At 39.5% G+C, this 15634-nt stretch overlaps 1 protein-coding gene across 2 annotated transcripts in view; it reads right to left on the minus strand.

Moving 5' to 3' along the window:
* Positions 1-15395, minus strand: part of inppl1b (inositol polyphosphate phosphatase-like 1b) — a 19659-nt gene extending 4264 nt beyond the window's left edge. Inside the window, exons 1-20 of one of the 2 annotated variants that reach the window (XM_016456322.1) lie at positions 14957-15395; positions 13999-14155; positions 10830-10893; positions 9013-9151; positions 8096-8234; positions 7453-7593; positions 7256-7343; positions 6313-6402; positions 6081-6203; positions 5883-5997; positions 5689-5789; positions 5516-5618; positions 5226-5422; positions 4961-5078; positions 4681-4777; positions 1970-2108; positions 1641-1740; positions 1408-1496; positions 1125-1206; positions 378-464 (exon numbers count right to left, since the gene is read on the minus strand). In XM_016456322.1, the coding sequence (XP_016311808.1) occupies positions 378-464; positions 1125-1206; positions 1408-1496; positions 1641-1740; positions 1970-2108; positions 4681-4777; positions 4961-5078; positions 5226-5422; positions 5516-5618; positions 5689-5789; positions 5883-5997; positions 6081-6203; positions 6313-6402; positions 7256-7343; positions 7453-7593; positions 8096-8234; positions 9013-9151; positions 10830-10893; positions 13999-14135 (2149 nt within the window). In that variant the 5' untranslated portion in view covers positions 14136-14155; positions 14957-15395. Of the gene's footprint in view, positions 1-377; positions 465-1124; positions 1207-1407; positions 1497-1640; positions 1741-1969; positions 2109-4680; positions 4778-4960; positions 5079-5225; positions 5423-5515; positions 5619-5688; positions 5790-5882; positions 5998-6080; positions 6204-6312; positions 6403-7255; positions 7344-7452; positions 7594-8095; positions 8235-9012; positions 9152-10829; positions 10894-13998; positions 14156-14956 lie in introns of those variants that run through there. The other variant, XM_016456323.1, reaches the window with a different exon arrangement.
* Between the last annotated feature and the right edge of the window lie 239 nt (positions 15396-15634).

Here is a 15634-nt window from a genome sequence, read left to right on the forward strand (position 1 = left end):
CAAATGGGTTTTTTTTTTTTTAGCTTTCAGATTTCATTAAAAATATTTTTTAATTTAAGTTTCTAAGATGAACAAATGTATTTTGAGCTTGGAACAACATTAGGGTGAGTAAATGACGACAGAATTTACATTTTTGGGTGCACTAACCCTTTAAGAATTATCTCAAATTGAAATCATTTTAGGCTGTCATGTTGGTGCTGTTAAAACGAGCAGCCTTGACCAGCCTTGAAAAAAAATGTGTTCGGTGGCAAAGGCAAATGGTGGTTCCTTAAGGAAATGCATGTTCAGCAACCCCTAATATAACTCTTTGTGTTATGAAATGACCCAAATGTCAAAAACTCCAGTGTCAGAGACTCGAGCTGAAAAGGACTCCATACCTGTTCTGGGAAACTGTGATATCACACCCACTTCAAAAGTTGCAAAAACAGGAGAGTGATCACTGGTGAAGATGTCATCTGTGCATCCTGATGAACAGAACCAAAGGATCAGTTAAAAATATTTGTTTACTAATCAATTCAATTCTTAAAGCTGTAATTGGGGTGGAGTTAAAGTTTTTCTAAAAACATACAAACCGTCATCTGAACGTTAGCAACCATCCCATTAATAAATAACCTAATTAATTAAACATCACATTCCAATCTCGTTTAATGCTGCCATTTAAAAAGATTCTAAAAATACTAATGTGAGGTAGTAATGAAATACTAAGCATTTGGTCAGTGTTGGCTGTGATCATATACACTAGCATAATATATGTTGGAGGCCTTTGCTGAGGAGGCTGAATTCACATGTTTGCTGAGCAGATATGACAGGATATGACTCTGATTGTGGACCGCAGACCTACAATCGTACCCAAAGTAAACCTTTGTTGTGCAGGGTAGCTAGCTACACACATCTCATTCCAACATGCTACAAAAATAGCAGTCCAATGTTTTAGTTACTTCCCTCAAGCTTAAGTGCAAACCAACAAAGGAGAATGCCTAGCCACTTGATGTATTATGTAGACACTGTAATGCATGGACTATATTTTTTCTTTTACATGTGATTAGAAAGCTTCTCAAACACTAATTACTAACTAACCCACTAACTACTGAGAATACGAATTGGGAGAAATAGGAATAACATACCATATGAGGTACAGATTATGTGAGACTCTGGGTAGGACTTCCACAGAACTCTATCACACCATGAAGGCCCATTGACTTGCACCTGAGGAAAGTTTGAATTGAGTTTTAATAAAACAAAATAATACAAAACAAAAAGGATGAGATGAGAACATGTAATCTATGTCGTCACACATAATGAGTCAAATCATATCACATTTTGATTTATAGGCCACTATAAGTGTAAACAGGATGTTAGGATGTCATTAACAAAGGCTGATAGATTAAATGAAATGAAAAGTTTTACCCCACTGGACTTGTATTTCTGCCATAGATAACAGTCTCTAGAACCACGTTCATACCGATAGGTGGGTGGAAACAAAATCTTCTCCTCCTCTTAACAGAGAGAGCAAGAACAAAACCAAGAACGAAATATTAAAGCGTCTGTTAATGCTTTTTTTTTGTTGTTGTGTGATCACATCTATTGATTTCTTGTGTCTGTGGTGTCCCTGGGAGAAGAAGAGCAGCCGCGGTTCTTACTAAAGTTAAAAAAGGCCTTTCTTCTGTGCCGCTCTCTGGTCAATTGGTCTGCACACATCAGCTCCTCGAATTCTCGCTTTGAAACATGCTTCAATATGTCCTGCAAAAGGGAGACCTCAGTCAGAGACAGATGACCTTCAATATATGATAGAAGTGAGCACAAGGATTCATAGAACAACTCAGTTCAATTCAATGCGCTTAATGGGGTCTCCTTAGAGCAATGTTTGAATGGCTATGGATCACAGTTAATAAAAAGCAGTGAGCGGGAATAAGTAAATCTGGAGTGACTAATATCTAGACAGAAATAAAGCAGATATTAGCTATGTGACCAGAGCATCCAGGTCCAGGCGGTAGTTGAGGTCTCCACACCAAAAGAGATGATTGAAACGAAGGCTAATGTCAAAAGTGCTGAGCTGCTTTTCTCCAAGAGACAAGAGTCTGAGGATGTCTTGGAAGTTGTGGTTCCTCCTAAGACAAGAAAGAGGAATAATGCAAAATAGACACTCGCACATATAGAACTATTCTAAAGTTTGGGGTATATAAGATGTTGTAGAATTCTCATATGTTCAACAAAGCTGCATTTATTTGATCATAAATACAGCAAAAACAGTAATAGTTTTAAAAATATACAAAAATGTTTTCCATTTTAATATATATTTTTAAAATGTAATTTATTCATGTGATGGCAAAGTTGAACATTACTCCAGTCTTCAGTGCCACATGATCCTTCAGATATCATTCTAATATACTGACTTGATTCTCAAGAAACATTCCTTATTATTATCATTGTTGAAAACAACTGTGCTGCTTAATATTTTTGTGAAAACATTATTTTTTCAGGATTTTTTGATGAATAGAAAATTCAAAAGAACAGCATTTATTTGAAATAGAAATCTTTTGTATCAATGTAAGTCATTACCGTCACTTTTGATCACCAAAGTGCAGTGCCCTTAACGCACACTAAATCCACACTCGGCAGCGGTATTCAAGGCTAAGTGTATCCCATAATGCATCATGTTCTGGAAATAAATTATGAGACTTTTTGCCGAGGTTATACGAGATGTCGCGGAACCCTTTCTCTGTGTGTGTGTGTGTGTGTGTGTGTGTGTGTGTTATAGAGACTATTGAACAGAAAGTTAATTATGAATAATAATTAGATATTACATATAATTTGGTAGCAAAACAGAAAGTGTTGCACATTTTATTGGTGCAAAGGTGAGTATGTTTCTTTTGTATAACATTTGCAACTGCTTTATCATTTAATTAGAAGCACCACAATTACTAAATTGAGTCATCTGTTATAGAGACTATTGAACAGACACAGACAAGTTTATTTTTAAATGCAAAGTATTGAAAATCAAAATAAAGCTCAGTAAACACTTGCATTTTTAAAACACTATAACTGTGTCCCATCAGGTAATAAAAAAGTTCTACACACACTTGTGGTCTTGGGCTAAATACAGGAAATACATCATGCAAGTAGACAAGAGGTAAAATGAAAAGACCACAAGTGTGGGTATTTGGACAAGCCCATCCTATGTGTTGACATCACTTTAAATAAAACAGGAAGACAGGGCAGGACATGTCAAGCAGCTCCACCCCTTTTTTAAATAACCAATAGTGTTTTGTTTATATCACAACTTGGACCAGAGCTGTTGAGCTCAGTAAAGCCGCATTTGACTGTTTTGACTGTTTATGGCAGTCACAGTCCTTTAGATTCGATATGAAACTGTTACTAAAGTAAAACAGTGACCATAATCATGCTGAGGATGTGTAGTTTGAAAAGTGTGTAATATATTGGTGAATGGCACCGGTGTTATCTCTTTTACTCGTCAGTGCTGTTTCTAATACCAAGTTTGTCTAACAGTTTCTCTACATCATGCAAGTAGACAAGAGGTCAAATGAAAAGACCACAAGTGTGGGTATTTGGACAAGCCCATCCTATGTGTTGACATCACTTTAAATGAAACAGGAAGACAGGGCAGGACATGTCAAGCAGCTCCACCCCTTTTTTAAATAACCAATAGTGTTTTGTTTATATCACAACTTGGACCAGAGCTGTTGAGCTCAGTAAAGCCGCATTTGACTGTTTTGACTGTTTATGGCAGTCACAGTCCTTTAGATTCGATATGAAACTGTTACTAAAGTAAAACAGTGACCATAATCATGCTGAGGATGTGTAGTTTGAAAAGTGTGTAATATATTGGTGAATGGCACCGGTGTTATCTCTTTTACTCGTCAGTGCTGTTTCTAATACCAAGTTTGTCTAACAGTTTCTCCTCCTAATCTCATCCATAGCGCAATAAAATATAGCATTCTGTGCACAATTAAATTGGATCAGATACGTTTTGTGGTCTGCGCCAACTCGCGCATATGATCCGCTCCGTGCTTTCGTGTTTTTGGACCAGAGCAGACTGTGTGTGCGTGCTGCAGCAGTTCGTGTGACACAACATGAAACCAGACTTCATTCGCCCCAATGGAAAGAATATTTACACTGTCTGAATCGTTCCCCATCTCCTATATAGTGCACTATATGCCACTGACCATATAGAAAATGTGAATTCTGTGAACAAGTGACCGATTTCAACCACAGCTTCAGCGTCTATTTATAGTGTAGGGGCGGGACACTTCGGATTCTAGAGAGCATTTGATTGGACAGAAAATCTGACGAGAAGCTGACGTGTAGGGTAATGTCATCAAAATCATTCATCCATATTTGCAAAAGTGAAAGACTGTAAGTTTTGAATGCTAATATCTTCTAAATGCGAATGTTGTCATTGTTTTAGAGCACATTAGCTTACAGATAACCTTAAGACTAACATATTCATAATAAAAGCCAAAAAAAAAACTTTGAGCAGGGTAACTAATGCGATGGTTCTCAGATTTTAAAAGTTGTGTTATGTATTCCAGCCTTAAGGATAATTTGTGCCCTACTTTTTTGTAAAGTATACTTGGGTTGATATGTGGTCTGCAATTTTTACTGTTGGTCCGTCATGACGTTTGAAATCCACTGCTCTATTTTAAATATATGTGTGAATACCTGAGTGCTTTATCACTACCAGAAGTCAGGTGGCAGTTCACAAAGCCCATTGAGGTGCCATTAAAGAGAAGAGAAACTCCTACTGCTCCCTTATTTCCTGTAACCACAAAGAAAAAAAAAGAATTAATCTAAAAAATATATTAATTACAGTATAATTTATTTGTCACTTGATTTGTTTTGCTTGGCTAAAAGACAAGGATATAAAGGAGGTGAGAGAAAAAAGAAAAAGAAGAGTTAGTGAGTGTGTTTATTGGTTTGTTTGAGCAAGAGAGATTTGTACCAAGTGTGTTCCCCAGGCCAGTTTTAACACTAGCTGTGTTTACTTGACTGATGCGTCCTTCATGCTCTGGTTTAACAAACACAGCCAGTCTGATATTCCAAAGGGACTGTACTGCCACCTACAGGAAAAACACAAAAACACACTCACAATCTACTCTCACCAATTTAATACACTTTAATGTCATCCAATCAAATGATTAATATGTGATCACATAAGAAGAAGAAGCGTTCTGGACTATGAACATTTTGATTTCATAAAGTCAGACCTGTTTGAAGTCGATGTTGGTTGCACTCCGAAGCGTGGCTCTGATGTGTTCAGCCCATTCTCTCTCGCCCTGTGGGTTGTCCTGGGTGCCCACTGCATAGATATCATGAGGCAGGGAGGCGATGGACTCGTCTGGGGTGAGACCCAGACCACAGCAAGTAACCCAGGACTGAAGTGAACCGGGTGGTGGAGTGCCCCCTGAAGGCAAAATACAGAAACAACAATGAAACGTTTTGCTGCAACTGTTGAGGCCATAATATCTTTTATTAATGATATACTGTATATCCATACCCATATTCCAGGTGCCCACAAACACAGAGATTACATCAAGCTCAGACTGCTGGGAGTGAGCAGCTTTCATAAGCTGCAGCAGCCGACAGAAAGCTTCTCGTTTCTGTGGGAGACACATCAGTACATCAGATATAGACCATTTAAGGTAAGCCAATTCAAGTCTTTCTCCTCACATTCATGCTCGCAAACAAAAGTTCTCTCGGTGGATTGTGATGACTGTCTATGACCATTTTCAGCTTGGCAAGGCCTCTCTGAATCTTCACCAACTGCACGACTAAAACATAAAAGCATTAGATGGCATTTACTATCCTTGTATGATAACAATGGAGACTGAAGTAACTCAGGTTTTAAGGCAAGATAAACTCACTCCTGTTGTGTGTGACAGTCTCTACACCGAATGAGCCAGTCTTCTTGTCAAACAGCAGCACTCCTGCATCTATGTCTACCGACACTGTTTGCCTGCCATACCTGACCACCTTGACCTTGACATGCACATAAATAAATGCAAACACTTTCATAGTTTAAATATTACCAGTGAGCAAAACAATAGGCAATAATGTGCTACCTGAAAGCTGTGGACAGTATTAGGTCTGGCCTGTTTTTTGGGGGCTGTGACAGACTCAGGAGGAGTGACTGGTTGCAAAGATAAGTTGTGACTGGTTACAGCTTCTTGCAAAGCTTTGAGAACCTGAAAAAGACACGATATTGTTATCATCATCACAGACAGAAATGCAAAAAGATTACAAGTATGTGGTTTGTGTGGGTTTGCATGCTGTTTTTGTCATATTTATCTCTACCCTCTTCTCCAGAGATGACAACAGGTTACAGAGGGCAGTGAGCTTGTGAAGCAAATTATCCATGTTTTCTCCAGGGCTCTTCCCTGTATTCTAACAAAAAGAGAGTTTATGAGACAACAGGAATTTATTAGGTAAAGAAGACATTGATGTCTCCGCACTGCATGCGCATGCTATGCTGTTGCTAAAGCATTCTGAGAAATTGCAAAGTTGTTCTGAGTGATTGCTATGCGATTGATTCTTGGCACAAGTTAAAAGAGTTTGCCTCCAAGGCTCTATGATATTCTGGTCCCTAGTTATAGGATCTAAGGCACTGGTTCTCAACCCGGTGGCCAGAGCCCACTAGGAGGCCTCAGAAAACTTAAAATGATTGAAATGTATATATTATTGTTATAATAATAATAATACAATTAATATCGACATTGTATTGAAATGCTAAAAAACATACAATCAAGATGTTCTGTAAAATGAACTAGTTTTTGTGTGGACAATGGGGTCTTTGAATCAAAAAGTTTGAGAACCACTGGCCTAAGGGATTTTTTCTACCCATTTTATCATCCATCAGTGAAAATAAGTCAGTCATACCACTTAGAAAAGTAACAGTAAACCTTTCCTCAGCAAGCTGCATGATTTAAGCTATTATACACTATACCTATACACTTAGGGTCAGGGGCTCAGGGCTTTGTTCAAATTCCTAACAATAAGCATGAGCAATAGTAATAGTGATGCTTGCCTGTGCAAAGACCAGTAAAGATCCCATTCCTGTTTGAACATGTAATAAATCTTTGAATCTGTGGTTCCCTATATCAGCCACACACAGTGCAGTGTTTCATCATTCAGGAAAATGTTGCACGCGAAGCCAATTTATTAAACTATATTAAAATGTATTAAAGAAAAATATGACTGATTGATAATAGCAGCCTGTATTAGACTTATGTTTGTGTACCTGCATTGTGGAGAAGGTGAGGTGGCCACTAGGATGATCAAACACTTTCGCTAAGGTTTCCAAACTGGACAAAGTCTGGTCAATCTCACTGTGGTTAACAAATCAGCAATAACTTTTTCTTGAAAATATTCAGATGCTCTTATTTCAAATAATTGCAGCTGTGTGAGAAGGGACATGTTATGTTAGAGAAACAGCACCTGTGCAGACTGTCACATGCGCGGCTGAGGATGCACTGAAAGTGTTGCAGTCCTGATGCGCCTCCTTTCACATTCTCCAGGTCCTTACACATATTACCATGCAGATACTCATCCAGTAATTGGACAATCTCACAGCCCGCACTGCAGAAGTAAACATTGGTACACTGAGCTGTAAGGAGCGACACTGTTTTCACACAATTTTATATACAGGCACAGACAGTGGTATGTGATCAAAAAGTCTGATATTGATCCAGGGCCGTGCACAGACCTTTTGAGGGGCATGTGCTGAAACTGAAAAAGGGCACCCTTAATGACAAATGCGTTACGTTTTCATCACCAGGTGTTTGTTGTATATGTTATATATAAATATTTGTAAAGCAGACAGACAGATGCAAAGGGTGACCAATATCATTGATTTATTGAAGGAAAAAAAAAACACCATCACCAAAAAAAAGGGCACTTCGGAGTGTAAGGGCAAAAAGGGCATGTGCTCTGCACAGGTTGAGCCCTACCTGTGCATACTGCTCCGGGTGTGTGTGTGTTCACTGCTGTGTGTGTGCACTAAGGATGGGTTAAATGCAGAGCACTAATTCCTAGTATGGGTACCCATACTTGGCCACATGTCACGTCACTTTGAATGTACCTATTTGGCCTGAGCTCCTGAAGCCTCTGCAGCAGTAAATGAGGAGCTGCTGAACTGGAAGGTGGGGGCTGGCCTGCAGGGGACATTGCACGTGGTGGAGGGGTGACAAATGTTGAACTTGGCTTCTCATCGTCTCCATCTGCACCAAGAAGACACCTGCATTTAATCTTAAACATTTGAATGTTGTGCCTTTGGGATGAACTATGTCATAGCAGTCTCACACAAAATAAAGACTAATGACTTGTTAACAGTGCTTCAAGCCGCGAATAAAATGATCGCAAATGCGACAAGCAAAATAAAAATGAGCGACAATAAGTTTAAATATGTTTGGGAAAACAGTCCGAAGAACTTTGTGTCCGTCCATATGCGGTTTTGTCAGATTTCATCCGCGCGCCACATCCATAACGAACACTGCGCATTGTGAGCAACGCCATGATGTCCGATTCACAAACAAATTATTCATTTGAACCGGCTCTTTTGAACGAGTCAGTCAAAAAGATTCATTAATCAGCCTCGAACTCGGAGTTAGCGGTTAGAATCAGACTCACTCACTGAAATACTTACATCGGTCTGTTTAATGTCTGTTACATGTACTATAATAAATATAAATATTCATAACGTATATTATTGTAATAAATTAATCATTGTTTTCTGAAACCATTCAAATAGTGATTTTGCACAAATACAACTGGGATCATTCAAATTGTAATAAATTTATACTAAAACGACCCAAACACTATAGCCTAGTCTATATAAGTTAAATCGTCATAATCTACATACCAAAATTGCCCCTTCTTCGCAGCACAGTGAATGTTGGTTAAAAGCTATAGTTTGAAGCAATGCACTCACTGAACTGAAGCGCTACAAACATTATTGACAAGATTGTTATTTGTCAGTTTTGGCTTCTATCATCTTACCTGAGCTCTCATCGTTGGGCTCTGATTCACGCATAACAGGGTAAAGCAATGGGGCCACCAGACCTTTGTGTGGGTGTTGATAACCCACAACTAAATCACTAAGAGTACGGAAACAATTCACCTGCACTCCCTGCGTGGCCTGAAACAAAAACACACATGACCCGACACATATAGGCAAACAAATTCAGAAATCAGTAACAGCAGGACAATATAAGTATTTGAAATATGCATTACAAGATTTTAAAATTCTGTCCTAATTATGGGAAGGTGGAAAGGGATCATCAGTGTATTAGAAGGTTAACGGGAAAAATCATACTACCAAAAGTGTGAAAACTTTCCTACAAAATCTGTATGTTGATGACAGATACTGAACTTTATCACAGCCTAATACTTTTAGGCTTGGTTTCACAGACAGGGTTTAGGTTAAGCCAGGTTTAGGCCATAGTTCAATAAGGACAATATCTTTTATAAACGTGCCTTAGAACAAACATTACTTGTGTGCATCTTGAGACAAAACAATGGCACTGGCATATTTTAAAATATGTCAGTGCAAGTTCATTTCAGTTAAAACAGCCCAGACATGCATTTTAGTCTGGGATAGGCATAAGCCTTCTCTGTGAAACCAGAAGTTACATTTTTGATTTATATTTCAGAATTGGCTAACTTTTTATTAAATGACAAATATTTGGAATTCTGACAGACCTATTAAACTTGCGTGCCAAAAGATAATTTGAGACTTTCCTGCATAAACTAAAAAAAGATTGGCAGAAAATGCAGAACTGCTAGGTTTGCCACAAAAAGAAGTTGGTCTATGTAATCTATGTAACTCCCAAAACATTTAAGTTTTTCTGCTTTATGAACCAAAGGTACAATTACATTATGATGCCCTCATTCTAGCATCTGCCAAATTCTACATGCCGCGAACAGCCACTAGCCAGCTACCCACTGTGCAAACAAGAGCATACACACACACATACTGTACTTAAACCATCAGGCATCATGACAAATAAAATAACCCGCTCTTTGAATGCCTTTTTTTAGAAGCTTGTATTTTGAAAGCATGGTCGATGAAACCATTTTGGCAAAAACATTTAATTATTTCCCCTAAAATCTCCAAATAGCAGCATGTTTTCCTTCCAAGAGTGCAGCTCTTGAAAAGCGATTAAAATAAATCAGACACTGGGAGGGGGAGAATATTCAGAAAATGTTTCTTTTTCACAATAGAAAGCAACACTAACTTAACATGCCTCTTCTTGTGCATGTATACGTTATCCATTCTGTGTTTTAAATAGGAAACAGGCATTAAATCCACTTAATATAAAATATTATATAAAATATAAATCTTATTGGTAGAGTGTTTCTGAAACACACCAACACATCTCATCCATGCACAGAAAAGAATTAGCAAAAATGCATCTAGTACTGCTGCCTGGACATAGAAACAATTATGTCACACATATTTTAATCTCCACACAGACAGACAAACCCATTCCAGTCATTCTCTATCAGGAGCATGGTGCAGGAGGAATCTGTGTGAAACATTTAATTGACAGCAAGTGCCACCGAGGCCAATTTGAAACCACGCAGCTGCATGCTTCAGACAGCAGACAAGAACAAGTCTGCTTCTTTTTTGAAGAATAAGATGAAGTGAAAGTAACTAGATGAGTATCAAGTAATTTCCATGTGAAATTGCAAATTCATTCAAAGGTAAAACCATCATTTAAGGTATCCTGCCTAACAAGGCATAATTTTTGCCTGCATTTACTTTCTTACTTGTGACTGTGCATTTGACTGTGCAAACTCCTTTGTCTGCTCACCTGCACAGCCAGTAACCCATCTGCATCAGGAAGGATTCGGTATGTATGAACATGTCGCTGGAACCTATGGACAAGACAGACAGACTGTTGAATCTAAGATAACGCAGTAAAATAAATATTCTTAAAGCTGAAGTTTACCCAAAAATGAATATTTTGTAATGTCTATCAAAATGTAGTAACTTTCTTTCTTCCATGGAGCACAAGAGGAGATGTTATGCAGGATGTTCATGCTGCTCTTTTCCATACAATGAAAGTGAATAGTGACCACGACTGTCAAGCAAGATTTTCATTGAAGAGCAACTTAAACTACAGTCTGTTTTCAACTCATATGGCTTCATAAGACTGCACATTTTCTGTGTACCATAGTGCTTTTTGTCCTTTTTAAGATCTCATCAGCTTGTACACGAGACATCAGCTCAGACATTCTGCTAAACTTCTCATCTGGTGTTTAGCAGAAAATAGAAAGCCAACCAACCCTTTAAATAATCACATAAATGGAACATTTTGTGGCTTCATGAAACAATGTGTGCACGCCTGACATTGATGGTTTCCTTGGTCACCACAGGGCAGCATGTTCAATTCTGAAAGTAGGGTAAAAGTTCATCTATACCATATACAAGGCCACAGTAAAATAAAAGACCACCTGTTAATGTGGTCACTGAGGCCGTCAGTATGTGTCATTTCATACAAGATCATATTTCTGTGCCCATAGGAGGTTAAATAAACCAGAATTTGTGTTCATTTGCATTTGGCCACACAACCTGGAACATGTATTCAACTGAGACCAATGAAGACACAATTAGAAAGCTCAGTGTTTCCAGGTAATCTAAAAGAAGAGAACAAAGCACAGAGAGGAAGTGTGACTGTGTGAGTAGATGTTTTGCATGTGCACTGTTTCAGAGAGAAGAGACGAGGTAGAGGGCAAGGGAAAGAATGAATGAGAGAGAATGGAAGAAAGAAAGTAGGGAGAGCAGTTGGAGCTGGAGGGCTCAGCCTTCAGGAATGTGTCTGGCTGTGGGCCGCAGTGGAGAGAAAGCAATGCGGTCACTGGAGCCTGTTCCCTCCTACAGGGGCCAGAGACAGGAGGAAAACAGGGAAACTGAGGCCTGAACAAAGCTGACCGAGTGGGGTCTGGAGCAGGGCCACATTAACCATTGGGCTAGGCGGGGCTGAAGCCCCGGGGCCCGGACAAGGAGGGGGCCCATGATTGGCTGTGGAGTAGATCGACTGGTCATCGGTAGCGCCTCACTTATTAGCGCTATTATTTAGTGGAGCTTTTCCATATATTCCATGCATTACCGTTAGAGATTAAAACGTCACGTTTGAATTTGGCTTACCAATCAAATGCATTTATTCTATATTTTTACTTTTGAATGACCCTTGCACCATGTATCAATCAGGTGATCGCTGCAATGTCCGCATTCACCTCTCTTCACTTCGTTCTGGCATAACCTGGAAATGGTCATGCAAAGAACAATCTTCGATAAGTAAAAATGTAAACTATTCTAAAAAGAAAGTTAGAGAGGGGCTATTCTAAAAAAAAAATGAGGAGAGAGGGGAAAACATGAGTTAGTGAGTCAGTGAAATCCCCAACTATCAGGTTATTTTACTAAAGCTGATGATGGAGTAGTTGTGAAACAGCACGTGGACCGGGCACATGGAGCAGATAAAAACACAGCGTCATCGTCCCCACAGATTTTAGGCTAGTTTGATTAACAAGTTAACAACTTGATGGATGTATATTGCTTTTTGTGTTTGAACAAAGTATATTCGCTTATGGGTTGAGAGATAAACCGGTAGAAATATATCAATCGTTTTGCGCAGCATGATGTAGGTTAAGCTTTTCATTTAAAAGCATTTTAAGCATTGTGGTTTAAAAACAAATTTAACTGTTCAGGGACATTAAGCAGTGGGGCAGAATTCGTTTTGGCAAATGCACGCATTAAGACGGTCACGGCCTGATTCGCGTGGCGCGCACCTGCTCTACAGCGCCAGTCGCGTTGTGTTTAAACGTTCAAATGCATGTGTCAAAATGTCTCCTCGTCAACACAGTCATTTGTGTCTTAAACGATCGCAGAAGGAAACTCATACAGGTTTAGAAAAACAACAGACCTTTCATTTTTGAGTGAGCTATTCGTCTAAAGCAGTTTAATTTAGCTGCTATTAAAATTTATGTCAATAATGTTAATCAAACATTAGAAAGAAAATCACTCACTGTCCTTGACCAAATCACTTTTGTAAAATAATAATATAATTTATTATTCAGTGCTTTAAGTGTTTCAGGTAGGTCTATTTTTTTGTAATTTGTGGCTGTTTACTTGTCTTAAGTATAAGCTTGTTTTTACTTAGGCTAGTTTGTAATAGGGGGCCCTGCAGTAAGTCATGGCCCAGTAAGGTCTTAATGCGGCCCTGGTCTAGAGGGACTGCTCTAGACTGGGTCTCGTATCCTGAAGCTCATGTGCATTGAGATAGACAGTACTAAACTATCTGAAAGGTAGCCCCAGTCACTGTCTTGCCAAAGTTCTGCTGAAACCTGATGGGGAAGGCAGACACATGGCTGTAAAATCCATCTCACAGACACAGACTATAGAAAAGAACTACAATAGTTCATTGACTTTTTGACAATACCTGGTTACTATTGTGATTTACTTAAAAATGTCATTGTGCATCACCAGGAAGTGTTGTGAATAGACAGCTGGGTGGTGCCAAACTCATTCTAGGTAAATTTATCACATCACAACCAAGTGTGTGTAAAGGCTGGAATACACTATATGATTTTTTAAATCTGAACAGTTTTCAAAACACTAGACATCATAGTTTGTAAATGGGTAACAGAAAAACCAGTCATCATACACCAAACGACTGATGATCACACACTACCAGACTTTCATGTTTTTCTGAACACAACAAACTCATGCAGAAACATGCTCCTCATTGCTAGAAGATGATTGACTATATGTGTTGTAAAACTGGCTAAAAACTTATTTGACATCCTTTGACTGATTGAAACCATTATACACTGTTAATTTTGAATGAATTCGGTCAATTCTGACCACCCAAAATCTGCAAATTGGTTCTACCCTTTGGCAACTAGCATTGACTCATCACTCATCTGTAATTCTGTGCAAACGTTGTGTAGTGTATTCCAGTCTTGAGGTGTTGTACTCACAGCAGACACAAGGCGTAGGCTCCAGGCACAGATTCACTGTCCCTCACCAAGAAGCTGCCATCTCTCCCTGCACGGGCCAGCAGCTCTTCAGCTTGAACACGGCTGATATCCCGATGGTACCACGCTGCTGCTGTCATGGTGCTTTCAAAAGAGTGTCCTAGCAGAGTATAATATAGTCTAATTTCCAAAAACCAAAGTGGTTGACACAAGTTTGATGAAAGATGTCATATTGATACTGTTGATCTCCAGTGATACCAAAACCGGAGGTCCACCCTGTCATCCCGTCTCTGTCAGAAGCTGAGCATGCAGAGTCAGATCCAGAGAGCGTTACGGCATCCAAAAGCTTTGTTGTTTACACTGTCTATTGTGTTTGCCTCCCCATGAACATGTGCGTTTTAATGGCAGAATGCACATTTGGCTTGAGGGCAGATCCAGGACCGGCCTCCTCCTCTCGTGATCTGCGACGACTCCACTTATGAGAGCTCATTAGTGAGACTGAGGTAGATGACAGAGCATCCATACACAAGTTGCCCACCCCACTGACAAAAGCTCTTATTGTCTGGCAGCAAACATATCCAAGAAGAGGAACCAAGAGTGAAGACAAGTACCAGCTCCAGACTGCGCAGACATGAAAAGGCAGTGGAGCAGTACCACCACAAATTCAAATACTTTTCCACTCAGTTGGTTTTGCCTTATAAGGGCAAGGCAACACCCCTCTGAGAACTTCAGCTGATGTCTGCAAACTCCACTAAAGGACAGTTAACTCCAGCTAGAGGTTCACCAACCAGCCTTAGGGTAAGAACTAGACCTGGACTCCATTCACAAAGACGGAAAACCATGAGGGTCGGCATGTAGACGTAAAATTAGAACGGATGGACCCCTGGTAAATGTAAGGAAGTGCTTCACAACTCCAGCTGGCAGAGGAAGAAGAGAGAGCAGAAAAAATTAAAACACTAACCTGAATTCCCGAGCGCAGCGTTTTAGGAACTTCCAGTCTCACTCATTCTTTCTTTCTATCCCTCCGAGGGATCTTCAGAAAAACCCACACAGTAGCTACACTGTAGCTAAATCATTGTCACATGCTTTGAATCGGTCTCTACAGCTCTCTGGGTTACTGTGCTACGCTTCCAGTTGTTTTTTCTCTCACTCCTTGTTGGCTTCCCAGCTCTCTCTCTCTTCCTCTAGCCTCTCTGTCCATCTCCCTCTCTCTATCCAGAAAGTGAAGAACACAAGCTCTGCCATATGGATACGATCATCCCCCTTTCTCTGCATCGCTTGTTTTGTCCTTCTCCTCCTCCTACCCTCCTTTTCTTCTCTCTTTCTGTTTCCAGGTGCTTGACTAACACCATCCCTCACTACTCAGCAAAAACAGTCTGCAAACCTCACCACCAAACACAAATAAAGCACTTCACCCCCAAATCTCTGTTTGTTGTGAGTGGGCTATAAAAAGTCATTGTTTTTCCACTATTACGTAACTATGAAGGAAGTCAGGCGGTCCCTAGAAGTTTCTACCGCACCCTTCATCCGTAGTGTTGTCTGTTCAGTGTTGTGGCAATAGACCACACTAGGTCATATGAGGGTTCAGGTTTTTGTACATGCAGGAGCTTTCAGAGGTTCCATCATTTAGACTGCCAAC

Source organism: Sinocyclocheilus anshuiensis, unplaced genomic scaffold (assembly GCF_001515605.1).
Source record: "Sinocyclocheilus anshuiensis isolate Anshui unplaced genomic scaffold, SAMN03320099.WGS_v1.1 scaffold771, whole genome shotgun sequence".
NCBI lineage: Eukaryota > Metazoa > Chordata > Actinopteri > Cypriniformes > Cyprinidae > Sinocyclocheilus > Sinocyclocheilus anshuiensis.